Source organism: Oncorhynchus keta, unplaced genomic scaffold (assembly GCF_023373465.1).
Source record: "Oncorhynchus keta strain PuntledgeMale-10-30-2019 unplaced genomic scaffold, Oket_V2 Un_contig_25002_pilon_pilon, whole genome shotgun sequence".
NCBI classification, from domain to species: domain Eukaryota; kingdom Metazoa; phylum Chordata; class Actinopteri; order Salmoniformes; family Salmonidae; genus Oncorhynchus; species Oncorhynchus keta.
Window position 1 is genome coordinate 81,424 of NW_026284216.1, and position 24,760 is coordinate 106,183.

A 24,760-nucleotide genomic window follows, 5' to 3' on the forward strand; every position below is an offset into this window, starting at 1 on the left:
ACCTTTGTGTATCTCCTGGTGTCTCTCTCTCACCTTTGTGTATCTCCTGGTGTCCTCTCTCTCACCTTTGTGCCTCTATCTCCCTATGGTGTCTCTGAGCCTCTTACCTTCGTGAGATCTCCCGGTAACTGTCTCTCTCACCTTTGTGTATCTCCTGGTGTCTCTCTATCACCTTTGTGGATCTCTTGGTAACTGTCCTCTCACCTTTGTGGATCCTCCTGGTATCTCTTGAGGTCCTGGCCTCTATAAACAGCAGGAAACACTTCCCACAGACGTCCTCTGAGCCTCTATAACCACACCCTATGGTGGTGTATCTCCCCACTGTGAGACTTCATGGTGAGACTTTAGTAAATGGTAACTGCTGTGGTGAACCTCTATAACCACACACTCTGAGCAGAGGTACAGTCTTTTAGGGTCCGGTAACTGTCCTCTGAGCTTCTGCCCCTGTCCTCGGGATCCCTGGGCTGTCTGGGTCCGAGGTGGCGCCTCTGCTTCAATGACCACGTCACAGGTTTTAGAACACATCGAGACAGAAGCAAGAACCAAGAACAGCATAGAACACATAACTGTCCTCTGAGCCTCTATAACCACACCCTATGGTAACTGTCCTCTGAGCCTCTATAACCACACCCTATGGTAACTGTGAGCCTCTATCTGAGCCTGAGCCTCTATAACCACACCCTATGGTAACTGTCCTCTGAGCCTCTATAACCACACCCTATGGTAACTGTCCTCTGAGCCTCTATAACCACACCCTATGGTAACTGTCCTCTGAGCCTCTATAACCACACCCTATGGTAACTGTCCTCTGAGCCTCTATAACCACACCCTATGGTAACTGTCCTCTGAGCCTCTATAACCACACCCTATGGTAACTGTCCTCTGAGCCTCTATAACCACACCCTATGGTAACTGTCCTCTGAGCCTCTATAACCACACCCTATGGTAACTGTCCTCTGAGCCTCTATAACCACACCCTATGGTAACTGTCCTCTGAGCCTCTATAACCACACCCTATGGTAACTGTCCTCTGAGCCTCTATAACCACACCCTATGGTAACTGTCCTCTGAGCCTATCTATAACCTATAACCACCCTATGGTAACTGTCCTCTGAGCCTCTATAACCACACCCTATGGTAACTGTCCTCTGAGCCTCTATAACCACACCCTATGGTAACTGTCCTCTGAGCCTCTATAACCACACCCTATGGTAACTGTCCTCTGAGCCTCTATAACCACACCCTATGGTAACTGTCCTCTGAGTCCTCTGAGCCTCTATAACCACACCCTATGGTAACTGTCCATAATCACAACCAGTCGGACAGTACTGTTTCCGCTGAATTCAACGATGCACCGTTCTGTCATTCCGAACACGATCCTGGGGCTTTTGTGCGAAGGTCACGTTCTACCAATGAGCCACACAGGACGTGTCTTCCCGGCAGAGAGATGTTTCTCTCACCTTTGTGCGCCACCTGGTGTCTCTTCAGAACACACAGCCACAGGAAACGCTTCCCGCAGACGGAACACTGGTGGGGTTTGTCTTCGCTGTGGATCTTCAGGTGGATCCTCAGGCTGGTGGGCGAGGTGAACGTCTTGCCGCACTCCGAACAGCGGTACGGTCTGTCCGAGGTGACTGCTTTAATGACAACATCACAGAGGTTAAACCGCCGCAGTACACAAAGGAGAGAACAGCACCACCAGCGCATACAGTATTAGGCATATATGGGCAAATACATTTTAACTGAATGGAGACAGATTTTTTTTTAACGTAAAATGTATGCTCTACAAAAACAAACAAAAAACATAGATTTTTAACGAACATACAACTTTATGCACAAGGACTACGTTTACGCTGAACATTTGACCCCCCAAAAAAACACATTTACTGGAAGAACTGTGAGGGAGTTTGGTAGGAGTTGTGAGGGAGTTTGGTAGGAGTTGTGAGGGAGTTTGGTAGCGGAATTTCAGTGAAATCTCCTGGTTTTCTTAAAGACTCTGCATAAAGAACTGCGTGTCAGTTTATGACAGGACACATTGAGCTTGAAGGAAGTGAGTGGAGTGGATTTACACCCGGTAACAGATCTCTACAAAAAAGGGTGTAAATATGCAACATCCTCCTCTACATATGTGGGTATTATTCTACACACGGGCAATTATTTAAATCTGCTCCGCAGCAAAACCACATTTGGTGTATAATGAACTATACTCCACAGGACTGTATGGTACTATAATGAACTAGAATCCACAGGACTGTATGGTACTATAATGAACTATACTCCACAGGACTGTATGGTACTATAATGAACTATACTCCACAGGACTGTATGGTACTATACTGAACTATACTCCACATGACTGTATGGTACTATACTGAACTATACTCCACACGACTGTATGCTACTATAATGAACTATACTCCACAGGACTGTATGGTACTATAATGAACTATACTCCACAGGACTGTATGGTACTATAATGAACTATACTCCACAGGACTGTATGGTACTATACTGAACTATACTCCACAGGACGGTATGGTACTATACTGAACTATACTCCACAGGACTGTATGGTACTATAATGAACTAGAATCCACAGGACTGTATGGTACTATAATGAACTATACTCCCCAGGACTGTATGGTACTATAATGAACTATACTCCACAGGACTGTATGGTACTATAATGAACTATACTCCACAGGACTGTATGGTACTATACTGAACTATACTCCACAGGACTGTATGGTACTATAATGAACTATACTCCACAGGACTGTATGGTACTATAATGAACTATACTCCACAGGACTGTATGGTACTATAATGAACTATACTCCACAGTACAGGACTGTATGGATGGTACTATAATGAACTATACTCCACAGGACTGTATGGTACTATAATGAACTATACTCCACATGACTGTATGGTACTATAGTGAACTATACTACAGGACTGTATGGTACTATAATGAACTATACTCCACATGACTGTATGGTACTATAGTGAACTATACTCCACAGGACTGTATGGTACTATAATGAACTATACTTCCAGTACAGGACTGTATGGTACTATACTGAACTATACTCCACAGGACTGTATGGTACTATAATGAACTATACTACAGGACTGTATGGTACTATAATGAACCCAGGACTGTATGGTACTATAATGAACTATACTTCCAGGACAGGACTGTATGGTACTATAATGAACTATACTCCCCAGGACTGTATGGTACTATAATGAACTATACTCCACAGTACAGGACTGTATGGTACTATAATGAACTATAAACAGGACTGTATGGTACTATAATGAACTATACTCCACAGGACTGTATGGTACTACATGAACTGTTACAGGGACTGTATGGTACTATAGTGAACTATACTCCCCAGGACTGTATGGTACTATAATGAACTATAACAGACTGTATGGTACTATAATGAACTATACTCCACAGGACTGTATGGTACTATACTGAACTATATCCACAGGACTGTATGGTACTATAATGAACTATACTCCCAGTACAGGACTGTATGGTTTATAATGAACTATACTCCACAGTACAGGACTGTATGGTACTATGTGAACTATTCCACAGGACTGTATGGTACTATACTGAACTATACAGGACTGTATGGTACTATAGATGAACTAGGACAGGACTGTATGGTACTATAATGAACTATACTCCACAGGACTGTATGGTAAAATGAACTTCAGTACAGAGCATGTATGTAACACTACCTTAAGAGCACCAACACTACCTTACAGAGCACCAAATATAGTACTATACTGAGCACCAACACTACTTTGAGCACACAATTTGAACTATACAGACACCAACACTACCTTACAGAGCACCAACACTACTTACAGAGCACCAACACTGAACCTTACAGAGGGGTACAGAGCACCAACACTACCTTACAGGCACCAACACTACCTTACAGAGCACCAACACTACCTTACAGAGCACCAACACTACCTTACAGAGCACCAAAACGACCAATTCCTTGTATCTTTTGGTTGTCATTTCCGGTCACAACTTGTAGACTTGTTTACGTGATTATGTGCCCCAAAAATTATTTGCGGGGGGTCAAAGAATTTCGAATTCATAAACAAAATTGATATCAGTAAAAACATTATAGCTAAATTGGTAGTTCTACATTTACTTGTTACATTTGTGAACTTTCATTATCCTCCTTATGAGGAAATATCTTAAAGATATGTGGTTTTTAGTAACGAGGCAACGATTCAGTTAAATTTATCCAAAACTAAATATAAGAATTGATATTAGTTGGCAGGGTTTTTACTTCAATATTATTGTGTTTTGATGTATTTCTTCTAAGACTTTTTCTGGTAGATGTTTTTTTAGGAACCCTTGTCCATCCAATAAGCTTATTCACATGGATGGAAAATGGTTCAAATGTATGTATGCCTTAATTTCTTCAAAATATAGACTCTCTGCTTTCATTTGACACACAATTTGACACGCTCCAATGAACTTCACGTTGGTGCTCATGGGGTCATTTTACATGGGAATGAACCTACACCGTATAGATCAACTTATTTAACTGATAAACAGGTGCACTGGTGTGGACACGTTGATTGACAGTGTTCCAACAGAGAGATGTGAGAGAGGAGCGACGCCGGGTGAGAGAGGAGCGACGCCTGGTGAGAGAGGAGCGACGCCGGGAGGGAGAGAGAGGAGCGACGCCGGGAGGGAGAGAGAGGAGCAACGCTCGGGAGAGAGAGGAGCAACGCCGGGTGAGAGAGGAGCGACGCCGGGTGAGAGAGGAGCGACGCCGGGGTGAGAGAGGAGCGACGCCGGGTGTTTGAGAGGAGCGACGTCGGGTGAGAGAGGAGCGACGCCTTGTGAGAGAGGAGCGACGCCGGGTGAGAGAGAAGAGACGCCGGGTGAGAGAGGAGCGACGCCGGGTGAGAGAGGAGCGACGCCGGGTGAGAGAGGAGCGACGCCGGGTGAGAGAGGAGCGACGCCGGGTGAGAGAGGAGCGACGCCGGGTGAGAGAGGAGCGACGCCGGGTGGGAGGGGAGCGACGCCGGGAGAGAGAGGAGCGACGCCGGGAGAGAGAGGAGCGACGCCGGGAGAGAGAGGAGCGATACCGGGTGAGAGAGAGGAGCGACGCCGGGAGAGAGAGGAGCGACGCCGGGTGAGAGAGGAGCGACGCCGGGTGAGAGAGAGGAGCGACCCCGGGTGAGAGAGAGGAGCGACCCCGGGTGGGAGAGGAGCGTCGGGTGTTTGGGTGTCTCTCTTACCTTTGTGGATCATCTGGTGTCTCTTCAGGTCTGTGGATCGTAGGAAGCGCTTCCCACAGAAGGAGCACTGGTGGGGTTTCTCTCCGCTGTGTCTCTGCATGTGAGTCTTCAGGCTGCTTGGTGCAGTGAACCGCTTACCACACTGGGAGCAGAGGAACGGTCTCTCTTTGTCTGAGCTGGCACCCTCTCCTGTTTCTATAACAACATCACAGGGGTTAAACAGGAGTCCCTGGACACAGCCCTTAGCCGTGGTATATTGGCCATATATCACAAACCCCAGAGGTTCCTTATTGCTGTTATAAACTGGTTGTTAGCCAATCAGCATACAGGGCTCGAACCACCCAGTTTATTATACTGTATACAACACTATGCATTGGTATGTAGGAAGGTAGAAAGGGAAGATGACTCCTCTTGGACCCCTTTCAATGTAAACTGATCAGGAGTTATTTGGTTAGGGGGCACAGTTTAGTACATACAAGATTGACAACTATAAGCAGTCACTCAGCCCTCTGGGCCCTTCTCAAAAGTAGTGCTCTGATGTTCTGATAGGGAACTGGGTTCCATGAAACTGGTCTCTGATGTTCTGATCAGGGATTACCTGGTTGGGTCCTGTCCCCAACCTCCTTAGTCATCTGAAACTGGTCTCTGATGTTCTGATCAGGGATTACCTGGTTGGGTCCTGTCCCCAACCTCCTTAGTCATCTGAAACTGGTCTCTGATGTTCTGAGTCCTGTCCCCAACCTCCTTAGTCATCTGAAACTGGTCTATGTTCTCAGGGATTACCTGGTTGGTCCTGTCCCCAACCTCCTTAGTCATCTGAAACTGGTCTCTGATGTTCTGATCAGGGATTACCTGGTTGGGTCCTGTCCCCAACCTCCTTAGTCATCTGAAACTGGTCTCTGATGTTCTGATCAGGGATTACCTGGTTGGTCCTGTCCCCACCTGGTTGGTCCTGTCCCCAACCTCCTTAGTCATCTGAAACTGGTCTCTGATGTTCTGATCCGGGATTACCTGGTTGGGTCCTGTCCCCAACCTCCTTAGTCATCTGAAACTGGTCTCTGATGTTCTGTTCTGATTACCTGGTTGGTCCTGTCCCCAACCTCCTTAGTCATCTGAAACTGGTCTCTGATGTTCTGATCAGGGATTACCTGGTTGGTCCTGTCCCCAACCTCCTTAGTCATCTGAAACTGGTCTCTGATGTTCTGTTGGTCCTGTCCCCAACCTCCACTGGTCTCTGATGGATCAGGGATTACCTGGTTGGTCCTGTCCCCAACCTCCTTAGTCATCTGAAACTGGTCTCTGATGTTCTGATCAGGGATTACCTGGTTGGGTCCTGTCCCCAACCTCCTTAGTCATCTGAAACTGGTCTCTGATGTTCTGATCAGGGATTACCTGGTTGGTCCTGTCCCCAACCTCCTTAGTCATCTGAAACTGGTCTCTGATGTTCTGATCAGGGATTACCTGGTTGGTCCTGTCCCCAACCTCCTTAGTCATCTGAAACTGGTCTCTGATGTTCTGATCCGGGATTACCTGGTTGGTCCTGTCCCCAACCTCCTTAGTCATCTGAAACTGGTCTCTGATGTTCTGATCAGGGATTACCTGGTTAGTCCTGTCCCCAACCTCCATAGTCATCTGAAACTGGTCTCTGATGTTCTGATCAGGGATTACCTGGTTGGTCCTGTCCCCAACCTCCTTAGTCATCTGAAACTGGTCTCTGATGTTCTGATCAGGGAGCCTCCTTTACCTGGTTGGTCCTGTCCCCAACCTCCTTAGTCATCTGAAACTGGTCTCTGATGTTCTGATCAGGGATTACCTGGTTGGTCCTGTCTCCAACCTCCTTAGTCATCTGAAACTGGTCTCTGATGTTCTGATCAGGGATTACCTGGTTGGTCCCCAACCTCCTTAGTCATCTGAAACTGGTCTCAATATACTGTAGCTCCATCTGGATGTTTTGATCAGTGATTAATTACCTGGGTTGGTCCTGTCTCTCCTCCCTCTCTGTCCCCAACCTCCTCCTCTCCGTCCTCCTCCTCTCTGTCCCCAATCTCCTCCTCTCCATCCTCCTCCTCTCTGACCCCCTCCTCCTCTTCTTCTCTTTTAACAGTAACAAGTCCTGTAAAATGTCAAACCAAAAGATCTAAAACACTTTATAATATAAATGCCTCCCATCAGTACTCCACCAGAGAGAGCTCTAACTTAGTTCCCTGTAGAATGAAGAGCTCCTTGGGGAGGGGACACATTCTGGTACTTTGTGTCATGTTGTGTCAGGTCATGTTGTGTTATGTTGTGTCATGTTGTGTTATGTTATGTTGTGTTGTGTCATGTCATGTTGTGTCATGTTGTGTCATGTCATGTTGTGTTATGTCATGTTGTGTCATGTTGTGTCAGGTCATGTTGTGTCATGTTGTGTCATGTTGTGTCATGTCATGTTGTGTCATGTTGTGTCAGGTCATGTTGTGTCATGTCATGTCGTGTCAGGTCATGTTGTGTCATGTTGTGTCATGTCGTGTTATGTTGTGTCATGTCGTGTTATGTTGTGTTATGTTGTGTCATGTCGTGTCATGTTGTGTCATGTCGTGTCATGTTGTGTCATGTCGTGTCATGTTGTGTCATGTCGTGTTATGTTGTGTCATGTCGTGTCATGTTGTGTCATGTCATGTTGTGTCATGTTGTGTCAGGTCATGTTGTGTCATGTCATGTCGTGTCAGGTCATGTTGTGTCATGTTGTGTCATGTCATGTCGTGTCATGTTGTGTCATGTCGTGTTATGTTGTGTTATGTTGTGTCATGTTGTGTCATGTCATGTTGTGTCAGGTCATGTTGTGTCATGTCATGTCGTGTCAGGTCATGTTGTGTCATGTTGTGTCATGTCATGTTGTGTCATGTTGTGTCATGTCATGTTGTGTCATGTTGTGTCATGTCATGTTGTGTCATGTCATGTTGTGTCATGTCGTGTCAGGTCATGTTGTGTCATGTTGTGTCATGTTGTGTCATGTCATGTTGTGTCATGTTGTGTCATGTCATGTTGTGTTATGTTGTGTCATGTTGTGTCATGTCGTGTCGTGTCGTGTCATGTCATGTTGTGTCATGTTGTGTCATGTCATGTTGTGTCATGTCATGTTGTGTCATGTTGTGTCAGGTCATGTTGTGTCATGTCATGTCGTGGTCAGGTCATGTTGTGTCATGTTGTGTCATGTCGTGTCGTGTTATGTTGTGTCATGTCATGTTGTGTCATGTTGTGTCATGTTGTGTCATGTCGTGTCATGTTGTGTCATGTCGTGTTGTGTCGTGTCATGTCGTGTTATGTTGTGTCATGTCGTGTTATGTTGTGTCATGTCATGTTATGTTGTGTCATGTCGTGTTATGTTGTGTCATGTCATGTTATGTTGTGTCATGTCGTGTCATGTTGTGTCATGTCGTGTCATGTTGTGTCATGTCGTGTCATGTTGTGTCATGTCATGTCGTGTCATGTTGTGTCATGTCGTGTCGTGTTGTGTCATGTCACGTCGTGTTATGTCGTGTCATGTTGTGTCATGTCATGTTGTGTCATGTCGTGTCAGGTCATGTTGTGTCATGTTGTGTCATGTTGTGTCATGTCATGTTGTGTCATGTTGTGTCATGTCATGTTGTGTCATGTTGTGTCATGTTGTGTCATGTCATGTCATGTTGTGTCGTGTCATGTCGTGTTATGTTGTGTCATGTCGTGTTATGTTGTGTCATGTCGTGTCATGTTGTGTCATGTCGTGTCATAACCTGCCATCACAGTGGAAATAATAACCTGCCATCTCACAGTGGAAATAATAACCTGCCATCTCACAGTGGATGTAATAACCTGCCATCTCACAGGACCACTGTGGAAATAAGCTTTTTGGACCTCAGTGTTTTTATCCTGAATAATTGTTTGTGTCATGTTATGTTATATTATGTTATGTTATATTATGTTATATTTATATTATGTTATGTTATATTATGTTATGTTATATTATGTTATGTTATATTATGTTATGTTATATTATGTCGTGTTGTGTCATGTCGTGTTGTGTCATGTTGTGTTATGTCATGTCGTGTCATGTCGTGTCATGTCGGTATTAGTGTTGTGTCATGTTGTGTTATGTCATGTCGTCATGTTATGTTGTGTTATGTCATGTCGTGTTGTGTCATGTTGTGTTATGTCATGTCGTGTCATGTCGTGTCGTGTCGTGTCATGTTGTGTCATGTTGTGTTATGTCATGTTGTGTCATGTTATGTTCATGTCATGTCGTGTTGTGTCGTGTTGTGTCATGTCGTGTCGTGTTGTGTCATGTTGTGTGTCGTGTCATGTCATGTCGTGTGTCATGTTGTGTCATGTTGTGTCATGTTGTGTCGTGTCATGTGTGTTGTGTTATGTCGTGTCGTGTTGTGTCGTGTCATGTTATGTTGTGTTATGTCGTGTTATGTCGTGTTGTGTCGTGTTGTGTCGTGTCATGTTGTGTCATGTTGTGTTGTGTCATGTCGTGTCGTGTTGTGTCATGTCATGTTATGTTGTGTTATGTTGTGTTATGTCATGTTGTGTCGTGTTGTGTCATGTCGTGTTGTGTTATGTTGTGTCGTGTCATGTTGTGTCATGTTGTGTCATGTCATGTCATGTCATGTTGTGTTATGTCATGTTGTGTCATGTTGTGTCATGTCGTGTCGCGTGTTGTGTTATGTGTCGTGTCGTGTTGTGTCATATCGTGTTGTGTCGTGTCATGTCGTATCGTGTCGTGTTGTGTCATATCGGTCGTGTTGTGTCGTATCCGTGTCATGTTGTGTCGTCATATCGTGTCGTGTCGTGTTGTGGGCGTGTCATATCGTGTCGTGTTGTGTCATGCCGTGTCATGTCTTCGTCGTGCGTGTTGTGTCAGTTGTGTTGTCTTCACTACTTTTAATTTACCTAATCAATTTAAAATCATGTCAATATTCACATAATAAGGTCTTGGGATAATACATACATCTAGTCTATGTCCTGGCTAGTGTCATTTACATTTACATTTGTGTCATTTAGTCAGACGCTCTTATCGTGTCGACTTACAAATTGGTCATTTGTGTTATGTTGTCCAGTGGAACAGTCACTTTACAATAGTGTGTCTAAATCTTAAAAGGTGTCATGTGTGTTGTGATTACTTGTCCTATCCTTGGTCTGGGTTGTGTCACCTCCTCCTTCGTCCTCCTCGGTCCTGTCATTGGCCTGGTCGGAATGACACACTATTCTATAGCTTCTTCCATGTCTACTGCGTCGTGTTGTGTCATATCGCGGTCATCGTGTTGTGTCATATTATGCGGTCGTGTCGGTTGTGTCATCGCGGTTGTGTCGTTGTGTCGTATGTTGTGTCATATCGTGTACTACGGTCGTGTTGTGTCTACTACTGTCATATAGCATGTTGTGTCGTGTTGGGTTCAAATAGTATTCAGGTCCATTCGTGTTGTTCTATTGATTGAGCTTGCCTGGAGCAATTGAACCGTGTTGTGTCATGTCGTGGCTATTTCTTCAGCTGCTCACTACGCTACTTTTAATTACCTAATCAATTTAAAATCAATCAATATTCACATAATAAGGTCTTGGGATAATACATACATCTAGTCTATACCCTGGCTAGTGTACATTTACATTTTACAATTTAGCAGCGCTCTTATCCAGAAACTTACAAATTGGTGCATTCACCTTATGGCATCCAGTGGAACAGTCACTTTACAATAGTGCATCTAAATCTTGAGAAGGAACTAGCAACCTAAAATCCCCTTATCCTATCCTTATTACCCTGGCCACACCTCCTCCTTCCTGGATGTCCAAGCAACCTCTTCTTCCATATCTACTGGAACAACATCAACATCAACATATTGGCCTATTAGGATGACACACTATTCCTATATAGTGCACTATGCTACTACTACTATGCTACTATGCTACTACTATGCTACTAACTACTCTCTGAACTATAGCAGACCTGGGTTCAAATACTCATTTGAAACCATTCAAATGCTTCTTCTGTGTGATTGAGCTTGCCTAGGCAGCATTGAACCAAATGGGATAGTCCCTAAGTTGTCACCCCGCCCCTGCTATTTGGCCCTCCAGAAAGGCTCAACCAAACGCTGAAGGATTTGAATGTTTCAAAATGATTTATTATATATTTTAAAACTAGATTAGGATGTAACCTCTTCAAAACTCCTATTAGATTTAAACTAGCTCTCTAAAAACTCCTATTAGATGTAACATAAGCCTCCAACTACTAAAACTCCCTATTAGATGCAACCTAAACTCCTATTAGGATGTAACCTAGCAACCTAAAAAACTCCTATTAGGATGTAACCTAGCAACCTAAAACTCCTATTAGATGTAACCAAGCAACCTAAAACTCCTATTAGGATGTAACCTAGTAACCTAAAAACTCCTATTAGATGCAACCTAAAACTCCTATTAGGATGTAACCAGCAACCTAAAACTCCTATTAGGATGTAACCTAGCAACCTAAAACTCCTATTAGGATTAAAGCAACCAAAACTCATATTAGAGCAACCAAGCTCTCTGTAACTCTAGGCAGCATTCTGCCTTCTCCCTACAGTTTTCAGCCCTCATGTTTTAATGTTGAGAAACATCAATAATCATTGCTTGAGATAAGGCTTTCAAAACAAATGGCCCTTATCTTTCATCGGTGAGAAAGAATCCTTCAAATACTGTAGTAGTTACAGATCCATACAGCCTTCATCCTACTAAACTACACTGTAGTAGTTACAGATCCACAGCCTTCATCCATACAGATCCATACAGCCTTCCATCCTACTAAACTACACTGTAGTAGTTACAGATCCATACAGCCTCCATCCTACTAAACTACACTGTGGGTAGTTACAGATCCATACAGCCTCCATCCTACTAAACTACACTGTAGTAGTTACAGATCCATACAGCCTCCATCCTACTAAACTACACTGTAGTAGTTACAGATCCATACAGCCTTCATCCTACTAAACTACACTGTAGTAGTTACAGATCCATACAGCCTCCATCCTATAAACCATACAGCCTCCATCCTACTAAACTACACTGTAGCAGTTACAGATCCATACAGCCTCCATCCTACTAAACTACACTGTAGTAGTTACAGATCCATACAGCCTCCATCCTACTAAACTACACTGTAGTAGTTACAGATCCATACAGCCTTCATCCTACTAAACTCCTACTAAACTACACTGTAGCAGTTACAGATCCATACAGCCTCCATCCTACTAAACTACACTGTAGTAGTTACAGATCCATACAGCCTCCATCCTACTAAACTACACTGTAGTAGTTACAGATCATACCCAGCCTTCATCCTACTAAACTACACTGTAGCAGTTACAGATCCATACAGCCTCCATCCTACTAAACTACACTAGTTAGTACAGTAAACTAGTTACAGATCCATACAGCCTCCATCCTACTAAACTACACTGTAGTAGTTACAGATCCATACAGCCTCCATCCTACTAAACTACACTGTAGTAGTTACAGATCCATACAGCCTCCATCCTACTAAACTACACTGTAGTAGTTACAGATCCATACAGCCTCCATCCTACTAAACTACACTGTAGCAGTTACAGATCCATACAGCCTCCATCCTACTAAACTACACTGTAGTAGTTACAGATCCATACAGCCTCCATCCTACTAAACTACACTGTAGTAGTTACAGATCCATACAGCCTCCATCCTACTAAACTACACTGTAGTAGTTACAGATCCATACAGCCTCCATCCTACTAAACTACACTGTAGCAGTTACAGATCCATACAGCCTCCATCCTACTAAACTACACTGTAGTAGTTACAGATCCATACAGCCATCCTACTAAACTACACTGTAGTAGTTACAGATCCATACAGCCTCCATCCTACTAAACTACACTGTAGTAGTTACAGATCCATACAGCCTCCATCCTACTAAACTACACTGTAGTAGTTACAGATCCATACAGCCTCCATCCTACTAAACTACACTGTAGTAGTTACAGATCCATACAGCCTCCATCCTACTAAACTATACTGTAGTAGTTACAGATCCATACAGCCTCCATCCTACTAAACTACACTGTAGTAGTTACAGATCCATACAGCCTCCATCCTACTAAACTACTGTAGTAGTTACAGATCCATACAGCCTCCATCCTACTAAACTACACTGTAGTAGTAACAGATCCATACAGCCTCCATCCTACTAAACTACACTGTAGTAGTTACAGATCCATACAGCCTCCATCCTACTAAACTACACTGTAGTAGTTACAGATCCATACAGCCTCCATCCTACTAAACTACACTGTAGTAGTTACAGATCCATACAGCCTCCATCCTACTAAACTACACTGTAGTAGTTACAGATCCATACAGCCTCCATCCTACTAAACTCCATCCTACTAAACTACACTGTAGTAGTTACAGATCCATACAGCCTCCATCCTACTAAACTACACTGTAGTAGTTACAGATCCATACAGCCTCCATCCTACTAAACTACACTGTAGTAGTTACAGATCCATACAGCCTCCATCCTACTAAACTACACTGTAGTAGTTACAGATCCATACAGCCTCCATCCTACTAAACTACACTGTAGTAGTTACAGATCCATACAGCCTCCATCCTACTAAACTACACTGTAGTAGTAACAAACTCAGTTACAGATCCATCCATCCTACTAAACTACACTGTAGCAGTTACAGATCCATACAGCCTCCATCCTACTAAACTACACCAGTAACAGATCCATACAGCCTCCATCCTACTAAACTACACTGTAGCAGTTACAGATCCATACAGCTATGGAGTCTCCATCCAGCCTCCATCCTACTAAACTACACTTCCACTACTCTTCCCAGTCGTGGACAAAGTTACACTTACACACAGGTGTTATGATGGCATGCTATAGACAGCTAATTGGCTATAGACAGCAAACAATTGGCTATAGACAGCTAAGCTAATAAGACAGGGAACAAATTGGCCACTATAGGCAGCTACCATTGGCTATAGACAGCAAAAATTGGCTATAGACAGCTAATTGGCTATAGACAGCTAATTGGCACAGGTGGTCGCCTCTTGTATTCCATCTGTTTTCCATAAACAAGCGCTGTAACTTGAAGATATGACCGTATGGGAACAATAACCCTATCAAGGTGTGTATCAATTTAACCTTTTGTTTTTTTGTTGAAAATTATAAAAAGGTCCTTATCCTTCCAAAACCGTACCGCAAGCGACTCGTGTTAATATTCAGATTGAGCGAATGGGCTCTTAACAAAACTCCCCCCTGTACAGAAGACGCATTCACCCAATGTCGGGGTCTACATCCAGTGGCAGGTGTAGGCATCTTAGACTCACCCGAGTCAACGTTACCGTCTTCCCTCTCCTGTTCTACTCCTCCGTTCTCTTCCTCGGTTCTTCTCTCATCCTCCTCTTCCTCTTTTTTGACAATCACATTGAGCTCCAGTGTTTGACTGCAGTCCTCCAGCTTCACTGACGCCATCTCTTGACCTGGCTGTGAGCTTCTCTGGGCCGGACTCGGTTCAGTCATGGTATGCTAGAGGCGGATGCTTTAATAAGAAAGGAAAATAGATATGTTCATGTAATTAAAATAAAATATAAAACAATAAAATATATATAAATCACAATGGGAGGAACCGACTTTCATGCCAGGGAAAGCGCTGCAGATAAACAATTAGCTGAAGGCCATTTCACCAATCTCCATGTTTGTATAGGCTAAATGGTGACGTAATGTACGACCGCGCGAAAGAATGTAGTCTTTCTACGTACAGTGTTTTCACTCCGACATAATTCATTCATATGGAGTTCCTCCCCTGGACTGTAATGGATTTTTATCGATAACGTTCCTGGCCAGAACAACAACCGAGACAGCCCAACGGACCGTGGCTCTCTACAACCTCACTGTTCAACATCTTCCACATCGCCGACCGACAAACGTTAACTGTAAGTTTCACCGTCTGGTTATAGTTTAAATTACTATAATCAAAACATGACAGATTACCTGATATCACTGGTCTTTTATTGTTTGATTAGACTCTGAGCATGGAGAATCGGATGAGCCAGTACAGTAAACTTCCGCCTGCGCGCAGGATGGGAAAGGGCGTCATGTTCACGGGCGTCATGTAAGCGCAGGGGTCGGCCATCACACCGACCGATTCGCAACCCTCCTCCCAGTTTACCAATAAAAGACCAGCGATTTCAGGTAATCCGAAAATGCTTTCATGATCATATAAACGACAGACAAGAGTTGAACAGTACAGTAAACGTTTATTTTCAATCGGTAATGTGGTAGATTGCAGCTGTTGAATAGTGTCAGTTTTGTCGGGCTTGCAGCGGTTGTTGTGGTTTCCGTCTGTCATGTTTATTATTATTTATTTTTTTACTCAGGGTCGTTATCGATACAAGCCATTACATAGGTGAGGACTCAAAATGAATGTATATCTGAGTAAGAGTATGGTACTGTGTAAAAAAAAGTGCTGATTAGTTAAATACCCCTTATTGTTCTACTGTAGCGCTTGTTGCACAAGCAAGAAAACGGACTCATCACACCGTGACAAATATAATGAAAAGAGGATACCGAGTCAGTATGTGTGTATATATATATATACTACCGTTCAAAAATGGGGAGTCACTTAGAAATGTCCTTGTTTTCCATGAAAACATACATGAAATTAGTTGTAAAAATTAATAGGAAATATAGTCTAGACATTTACAAGGTTATACATAATGGTTTTTAATTGAAATAATAATTATGTCCTTCAAACTTTGCTTTCATCAAAGAATCCTCAATTTGCAGCAATTACAGCGTTTGCAGGCCTTTGGCATTCCATGCTTCCTGAAGCACCTCCCACAAATTGGATTGGCTTGATGGGCATTTCTTATGTACCATACGGTCAAACTGCTCCCCCAACAGCTCAATAGGGTTGAGATCCAGTGACTGTGCTGGCCACTCCATTATAGACAGAATACCAGCTGACTGCTTCTTCCCTAAATAGTTATTGCATAGTTTGGAGCTGTGCTTTGGCTCTAATTAAGCGCCGTCCACAGGGTATGGCATGGCGTGGAACAATTGAGTGATAACCTTCCTTCTTCAAGATCCCTTTTACCCTGTACAAATCTCCCACTTTACCACCACCAAAGCACCCCCAGACCATCACATTCCCTCCACCATGCTTGACAGATGGCGTCAAGAACTCTTCCAGCATCTTTTCATTTTTCTGAGTCTCACGAATGATCTCCTTTGTGATCTGAATATCTCAAACTTAGATTTGTCTGTCCATAACACCTTTTTTCCAATCTTCCTCTGTCCATTGTCTGTGTTCTTTTACCCATCTTAATCTTTTATTTTTATTGGTCAGTCTGAGATATGGCTTTTTCTTTTCTGGGTTCTGGCTGCCGTGTTCATACCATGTCTGAACTGGGTTCTGGCTGCAGTGTTCATACCATGTCTGAACTGGGTTCTGGCTGCAGTGTTCATACCATGTCTGAACTGGGTTCTGGCTGCAGTGTTGCAGCCCAGACAAGCTCACAACAGGTTCCAGAGATGGGGCATCATGTCTGAAGCTGGAGGACTGCAGTAAAACACTGGAACTCAATGTGATTGTCAAAGTTCAGGAGGAGGAGGAGCTGGAGGAGCGACTGGAAATCGAGGAGGAGGAGGAAGAAGAGGATGAGGAAGATAATGACATTGACTCTGGTGAGTCCAGGTTGGCTATGCCAACATTCTGGGTTACATCATAGTCCTTAAAGTCCAGATCTGGGTTCAAATAGGATTTAAAAACATTCAAATACGTTCAGTGTTTGTTGGAGCCTTGCTGAAGTGTCAGCTAGTTAAGTGGGGTGATGGTCACTTTTGAGACTATTGGACCAGGCACATATTGATTTCAATCAAGCACAGACAGATTTTAAATTCGAATTGAACCCATGTCTACTATTGTCTAGTGTGGCACACACAGTAGTCCAAAAATAACCCCTAAGCACCTGTTTTGATGTTGTTCAAGTAGATATGGAAGAAGAGGAGGACCAGGGAGAAAGAGGTGTGGCCAACCCAGGTAATATATTACAATAGAGAGAACTAACCCAGGTAATATATTACAATAGAAGAGAACTAACGCAGGTAATATATTACAATAGAAGAGAATAGAATAAAGCCTATTATATTATTATTGTTATTATTACTATTATTATTATTATTATTATTATTACTACTACTACTACTACTACTACTACTACTACTAATTACTATTACTGTTATCATTATTATTACTACTATTATTGTTACTATTATTATTATTACTATAATACTATTATTATTACTACTAATACTATTATTATATTACTACTAATACTACTATTATTATTACTATTATTATTATTATTATTATTACTACTAATACTATTATTATTACTATTACTATTATTATTATTATTATTACTATTATTATTACTACTAATTATTATTATTATTACTACTAATACTACTATTATTATTACTATTCCTGTTTATTATTATTACTATTATTATTACTACTATACTACTATTATTATTACTATTATTATTATTATTATTATTATTTACTACTACTACTATTACTGTTACTATTATTATTACTACTAATACTACTATTATTATTATTATTAATATTATTATTATTATTACTATTACTACTACTACTACTACTACTACTACTACTAATATTATTATTATTATTACTACTAATACTATACTATTACTGTTATTATTACTACTATTATCATTACTATTATTATTATTACTATTACTACTACTAATACTACTACTATTACTGTTATTATTACTACTATTATTATTACTATTATGATTATTTATTATTACTACTATTATTATTACTATTATTATTACTATTACTGTTATCATTATTATTACTACTATTATTATTACTATTATTATTATTATTATTATTATTATTACTACTATTACTACTAATACTACTATTATTATTACTATTACTGTTATCATTATTATTACTACTATTATTATTACTATTATTATTATTATTATTATTATTATTACTACTATTATTACTACTAATACTACTATTATTATTACTATTATTATTACTATTACTGTTATCATTATTACTACTATTATTATTACTATTATTATTATTATTATTATTATTATTATACTATTATTATTATACTACTATTATTATTACTATTATTATTATTATTATTATACTATTATTATTACTATTATTATTATTATTATTATTATTATTACTACTATTATTATTATTACTATTATTATTATTATTACTACTACTACTATTATTGTTACTATTATTATTACTACTAATACTACTATTTTTATTACTACTACTACTACTACTACTACTTCTTATTATTATTTACTACTATTACTACTATTATTATTATTATTATTATTACTATTACTACTACTACTACTAATACTACTACTATTACTGTTATTATTACTACTATTATTATTACTATTATTATTATTACTATTACTACTACTACTATTACTGTTATTATTACTACTATTATTATTACTATTACTACTATTATTATTACTATTATTATTACTACTAATACTACTATTATTATTACTACTAATACTACTATTATTATTATTATTGTTACCATTATTATTATTATTACTACTACTACTATTATTGTTACTATTATTATTACTACTATTACTACTATTACTACTACTACTACTATTATTACTACTATTATTACTATTATTCTTTTTCAAATGTTTTATTACTATTATTATGTGAAGATCTATTATAAAGTTTTAATGAACATTGTGTTCCAGTCTTATTGGTTTGATGTTTTACAGGGCTTGTTATTGTTAAAAGAGAGGATGAGGAGGAGAGGGACAGAGAGAAGGATGAAGAGGAGGAGGAGGAAGGTGTGGATAGGACCAAGCCAGGTAATCACTGATCAGAACATGCATCCAGAGGAGGAGGTGGGGGATGAAGAGGAGGAGGAAGGTATAGATGGGACCAAGCCAGGATTTATTTAAACACATGACCAATTCATATACACATTAATATACAATAAACACATTCAACTATCCATTAATATACAATAAACACATTCAAATACCCATTCATATACACATTAATATACAATAAACACATTCAACTACCCATTAATATACAATAAACACATTCAAATACCCATTCATATACACATTAATATACAATAAACACATTCAAATACCCATTCATATACACATTAATATACAATAAACACATTCAACTACCCATTAATATACAATAAACACATTCAACTACCCATTAATATACAATAAACACATTCAAATACCCATTCATATACACATTAATATACAATAAACACATTCAACTACCCATTAATATACAATAAACACATTCAAATACCCATTCATATACACATTAATATACAATAAACACATTCAACTACCCATTCATATACACATTAATATAAAATAAACACATTCCAACTACCCATTCATATACACATTAATATACAATAAACACATTCAACTACCCATTCATACACATATTAATATACAATAAATACATTAAACTCCACATTTATATAGACATTAATATGCAAAGTGCTGTACAGAAACCCATTCTAAAACCCCCAAACAGCAAGCAATGCAGGTGTAGAAGCACGGTGATTAGGAAAAATTCCTAGAAAGGCCAAAACCTAGGAAGAAACCTAGAGAGAAACCAGGCTATGAGGGGTTCTGGGGCCCCACAAGGGTGTGTTCTCAGCCCTCTCCTGTACTCCCTGTTCAGCCATGACTGCGTGGCCATGCACGCCTCCAACTCAATCATCAAGTTTGCAGACGACACTACAGTGGTAGGCTTGATTACCAACAATGACGAGACGGCCTACAGGGAGGAGGTGAGGGCCCTCGGAGTGTGGTGTCAGGAAAATAACCTCTCACTCAATGTCAACAAAACAAAGGAGATGATCGTGTACTTCAGGAAACAGCAGTGGGAGCACCCCCCTTTCCACATTGATGGGACAGCAGCGGAGAAGGTGGAAAGTTAAGTTCCTCTGCGTACACATCACGGACAAACTGAAATGGTCCACCCACACAGACAGCATGGTGAAGAAGCTGAAGAAATTTGGCTTGTCACCTAAAACCCCCCACAAACTTCTACAGATGCACAATCGAGATCATCCTGTCAGGCTTTATCAACACCTGGTAGGGCAAACTACCTTCCCTGAACCGTAAGGCTCTCCAGAGGGTAGTGCGGTCTGCACAACGCATCACCGGGGCAACTACACTTCCCTGAACCGTAAGGCTCTCAGAGGGTAGTGAGGTCTGCACAACGCATCACCGGGGGCAACTACACTTCCCTGAACCGTAAGGCTCTCCAGAGGGTAGTGCGGTCTGCACAACGCATCACCGGGGGCAACTACACTTCCCTGAACCGTAAGGCTCTCCAGAGGGTAGTGCGGTCTGCACAACGCATCACAGGGGGCAACTACACTTCCCTAAACCGTAAGGCTCTCCAGAGGGTATTTGAGGTCTGCACAACGCATCACCGGGGGCAACTACACTTCCCTGAACCGTAAGGCTCTCCAGAGGGTAGTGCGGTCTGCACAACGCATCACCGGGGCAACTACACTTCCCTAAACCGTAAGGCTCTCAGAGGGTATTGAGGTCTGCACAATGCATCACCGGGGCACTACACTTCCCTAAACCATAAGGCTCTCTAGAGGGTATTGAGGTCTGCACAACGCATCACCGGGGCAACTACACTTCCCTAAACCGTAAGGCTCTCCAGAGGGTATTGAGGTCTGCACAATGCATCACCGGGGCAACTACACTTCCCTAAACCATAAGGCTCTCTAGAGGGTAGTGCGGTCTGCACAACGCATCACGGGGGCAAACTACCTTCCCTCCAGGACACCTACACCACCCGATGTCACAGGAAGGCCAAAAATATCAAAGGACAACAACCACCTGAGCCACTGCCTGTTCACCCCGCTTATCATCCAGAAGGCGAGGTCAGTACAGGTGCATCAAAGCTGGGACTGAGAGACTGAAAAACAGCTTCTATCTCAAGGCCATCCGACTGTTAAACAGCCATCACTAATATAAAGAGGCTGCTGCCAACATACAGACTCAAATCACTGACCACTTTAATAAATGGATGTAATAATGTTATCACTAGTCACTTTAAATAATGCCACTTTAATGTTTACATATCTTACATTACTCATCTCATATGTATATACTATATTTTATACCATCTATTGCATCTTTCCTATGCCGCACAGCCATCGCGCATCCATATATTCATAGATACATATTCTTATTCCATCCCTTACATTGTGTGTGTGTATTAGGTAGTCGTTGTGAATTTGTTAGATTACTTGTTGGTTATTACTGCACTGTCGTAACTAGAAGCACAAGCATTTCGCTACACTCGCATTGACATCTGCTAACCATGTGTATGTGACAAATAAAATGTGATTTTATTTAAACCTATGAAACTACCATATACATTAATTCAACAAACCCATTAAACTACCCAATATACACATTAAAACAATAAACCTATTAAACTACCCATTCATATACACATTAATATACAATAAACCCATTAAACTACCCATTCATATACACATTAATATACAATAAACCTATTAAACTACCCATTCATATACATTAATATACAATAAACCTATTAAAACCCATTATAAACATTAATATACAATAAACCTATTAAACTACCCATTCATATACACATTAATATACAATAAACCCATTAAACTACCCATTCATATACACATTAATATACATAAAACCCATTAAAGCAAACACGTTATTAAAAGCAACACGAAAAGCAAAACAAAATTATAAAAACAGACTCAGTAAAACGGTCCCCTAACAACCATCTGAAAGGCCCTAGAAGGTCCCCTAACAACCGTCTGAAAGGCCCTAGAAGGTCCCCTAACAACCATCTGAAAGGCCCTAGAAGGTCCCCTAACAACCGTCTGAAAGGCCCTAGAGGGTCCCCTAACAACCATCTGAAAGGCCCTAGAGGGTCCCCTAACAACCATCTGAAAGGCCCTGGAGGGTCCCCTAACAACCATCTGAAAGGCACTAGAGGGTCCCCTAACAACCATCTGAAAGGCCCTAGAGGGTCCCCCTAACAACCATCTGAAAGGCCCTAGATTCTCTAGGGTCCCCTAACAACTGTCTGAAAGGGCCTAGAAGGTCCCCTAACAACTGTCTGAAAGGCCCTAGAGGGTCCCCCTAACAACCATCTGAAAGGCCCTAGAGGGTCCCCTAACAACCGTCTGAAAGGCCCTAGAGGGTCCCCCTAGCAACCGTCTGAAAGGCCCTAGAGGGTCCCCCTAGCAACCGTCTGAAAGGCCCTAGAGGGTCCCCTAACAACCATCTGGAAGGCCTAGAGGTCCCCTAACAACCATCTGAAAGGCCCTAGAAGGTCCCCTAACAACCGTCTGAAAGGCCCTAGAGGGTCCCCTAACAACCGTCTGAAAGGCCCTAGAGGGTCCCCTAACAACCATCTGAAAGGCCCTAGAAGGTCCCCTAACAACCATCTGAAAGGCCCTAGAGGGTCCCCCTAACAACCATCTGAAAGGCCTAGAGGGTCCCCTAACAACCATCTGAAAGGCCCTAGAAGGTCCCCTAACAACCATCTGAAAGGCCCTAGAGAGGTCCCCTAACAACCGTCTGAAAGGCCTAGAGGGTCCCCCTAAACAACCATCTGAAAGGCCCTAGAGGGTCCCCTAACAACCATCTGAAAGGCCCTAGAAGGTCCCCTAACAACCATCTGAAAGGCCCTAGAGGGTCCCTAACAACCATCTGAAAGGCCCTAGAAGGTCCCCCTAACAACCGTCTGAAAGGCCCTAGAGGGTCCCTAACAACCGTCTGAAAGGCCCTAGAGGGTCCCCTAACAACCATCTGAAAAGCCTAGAAGGTCCCCCTAACAACCGTCTGAAATGCCCTAGAGGGTCCCCTAACAGTCTGAAAGGACCTAGAGGGTCCCCCTAACAACCGTCTGAAAGGCCTAGAGGGTCCCCCTAACAGTCTGAAAGGCCCTAGAGGGTCCCCTAACAACCATCTGAAAGGCCCTAGAAGGTCCCCTAACAACCGTCTGAAAGGCCTAGAGGGTCCCCTAACAACCATCTGAAAGGCCCTAGAGGGTCCCCTAACAACCGTCTGAAAGGCACTAGAGGTCCCCTAACAACCGTCTGAAAGGCCTAGAGGGTCCCCCTAACAACCATCTGAAAGGCCCTAGAGGGTCCCTAACAACCATCTGAAAGGCCCTAGAGGGTCCCCTAACAGTCTGAAAGGCCCTAGAGGGTCCCCTAACAACCATCTGAAAGGCCCTAGAAGGTCCCCCTAACAACCGTCTGAAAGGCCCTAGAGGGTCCCCTAACAACCATCTGAAAGGCCCTAGAGGGTCCCCTAACAACCGTCTGAAAGGCACTAGAGGGTCCCCCTAACAACCGTCTGAAAGGCCCTAGAGGGTCCCCTAACAACCGTCTGAAAGGCCCTAGAGGGTCCCCTAACAACCATCTGAAAGGCCCTAGAAGGTCCCCCTAACAACCGTCTGAAAGGCCCTAGAGGGTCCCCTAACAACCATCTGAAAGGCCCTAGAAGGTCCCCTAACAACCTTCTGAAAGGCCCTAGAGGGTCCCCCTAACAACCGTCTGAAAGGCCCTAGAGGGTCCCCTAACAACCTTCTGAAAGGCCTAGAAGGTCCCTAACAACCATCTGAAAGGCCCTAGAGGCACCAATTCCTACCGTTTGAAAGGCCATTGTAGGTCCCCTAACAACCGTCTAAAAGCAGGCCCAAGGGAGGACAACCGTCTGAAAGGCATATCCTAGAGCCATCTCGGTCCCCTAACAACCGTCTGACAGGCAATAGAGGGGTCCCCTAAAATGCATGCAATGGGCCTTTTTATAGACAAAGAGCACAACCATCTATGAAAGGAACTTCAAGGTGGCCCCCTGATACAAAATGCCGTCTGAAAGTAATAAACCACATCCAATGGGTCCCCTAACAACCATTCTGAAAGACAATATCCGCCAAGGTCAATATACCTGGAATGAATGTTGACTAAATTATTTGTTTCTATTTAATGAAAGACCAGTTCCTAGAAGAAGCCGATTTAAAAGAATAGTTTTTATTTATTTTGTAATATTATTAATTTCTTTGAACTCCCCTAAACATACTTTTTTTTTTGAAAAAATATCGCTTTTTCACCCATCCAGGTAGACAGTCTGTATATAGGCCCACGATCCGGAGAGCACCCCAAAGTACGTATACTATACGCATGCATAAATCATCAGATATTAAAAAACATGTGATTTGGAAAATGTACATGTACTTGGCACCAAGTTTCAGTTCAACCATTTTAAAGAACATTG

The 24,760-nt window shown here is 42.0% G+C and overlaps 1 protein-coding gene across 1 annotated transcript; it reads right to left on the reverse strand.

The window, feature by feature from the left end:
• Positions 1–103: 103 nt before the first annotated feature.
• Positions 104–14,869, reverse strand: LOC127922250 (zinc finger protein 728-like). The gene is made up of 4 exons (XM_052505874.1): positions 14,671–14,869; positions 5,296–5,490; positions 1,461–1,637; positions 104–243 (listed from the first exon to the last, which is right to left on the reverse strand). The coding sequence occupies exons 1-4, from the start codon at positions 14,861–14,863 to the stop codon at positions 104–106; spliced, it is 705 nt and encodes a 234-aa protein (XP_052361834.1). The 5' UTR covers positions 14,864–14,869.
• Between the last annotated feature and the right edge of the window lie 9,891 nt (positions 14,870–24,760).

What these genes read in the sequence shown, in the direction of transcription:
- LOC127922250 (XM_052505874.1), bottom strand. Translation starts at nt 14,863, where the DNA reads ATGACTGAACCGAGTCCGGCCCAGAGAAGCTCACAGCCAGGTCAAGAG. An exon ending in AGACGGTAACGTTGACTCGG is followed by an intron (nt 5,491 to 14,670) that starts GTGAGTCTAAGA and finishes ATGTTGTTATAG; the next exon opens with AAACAGGAGAGGGTGCCAGC. An exon ending in ACACCAGATGATCCACAAAG is followed by an intron (nt 1,638 to 5,295) that starts GTAAGAGAGACA and finishes TTGTCATTAAAG; the next exon opens with CAGTCACCTCGGACAGACCG.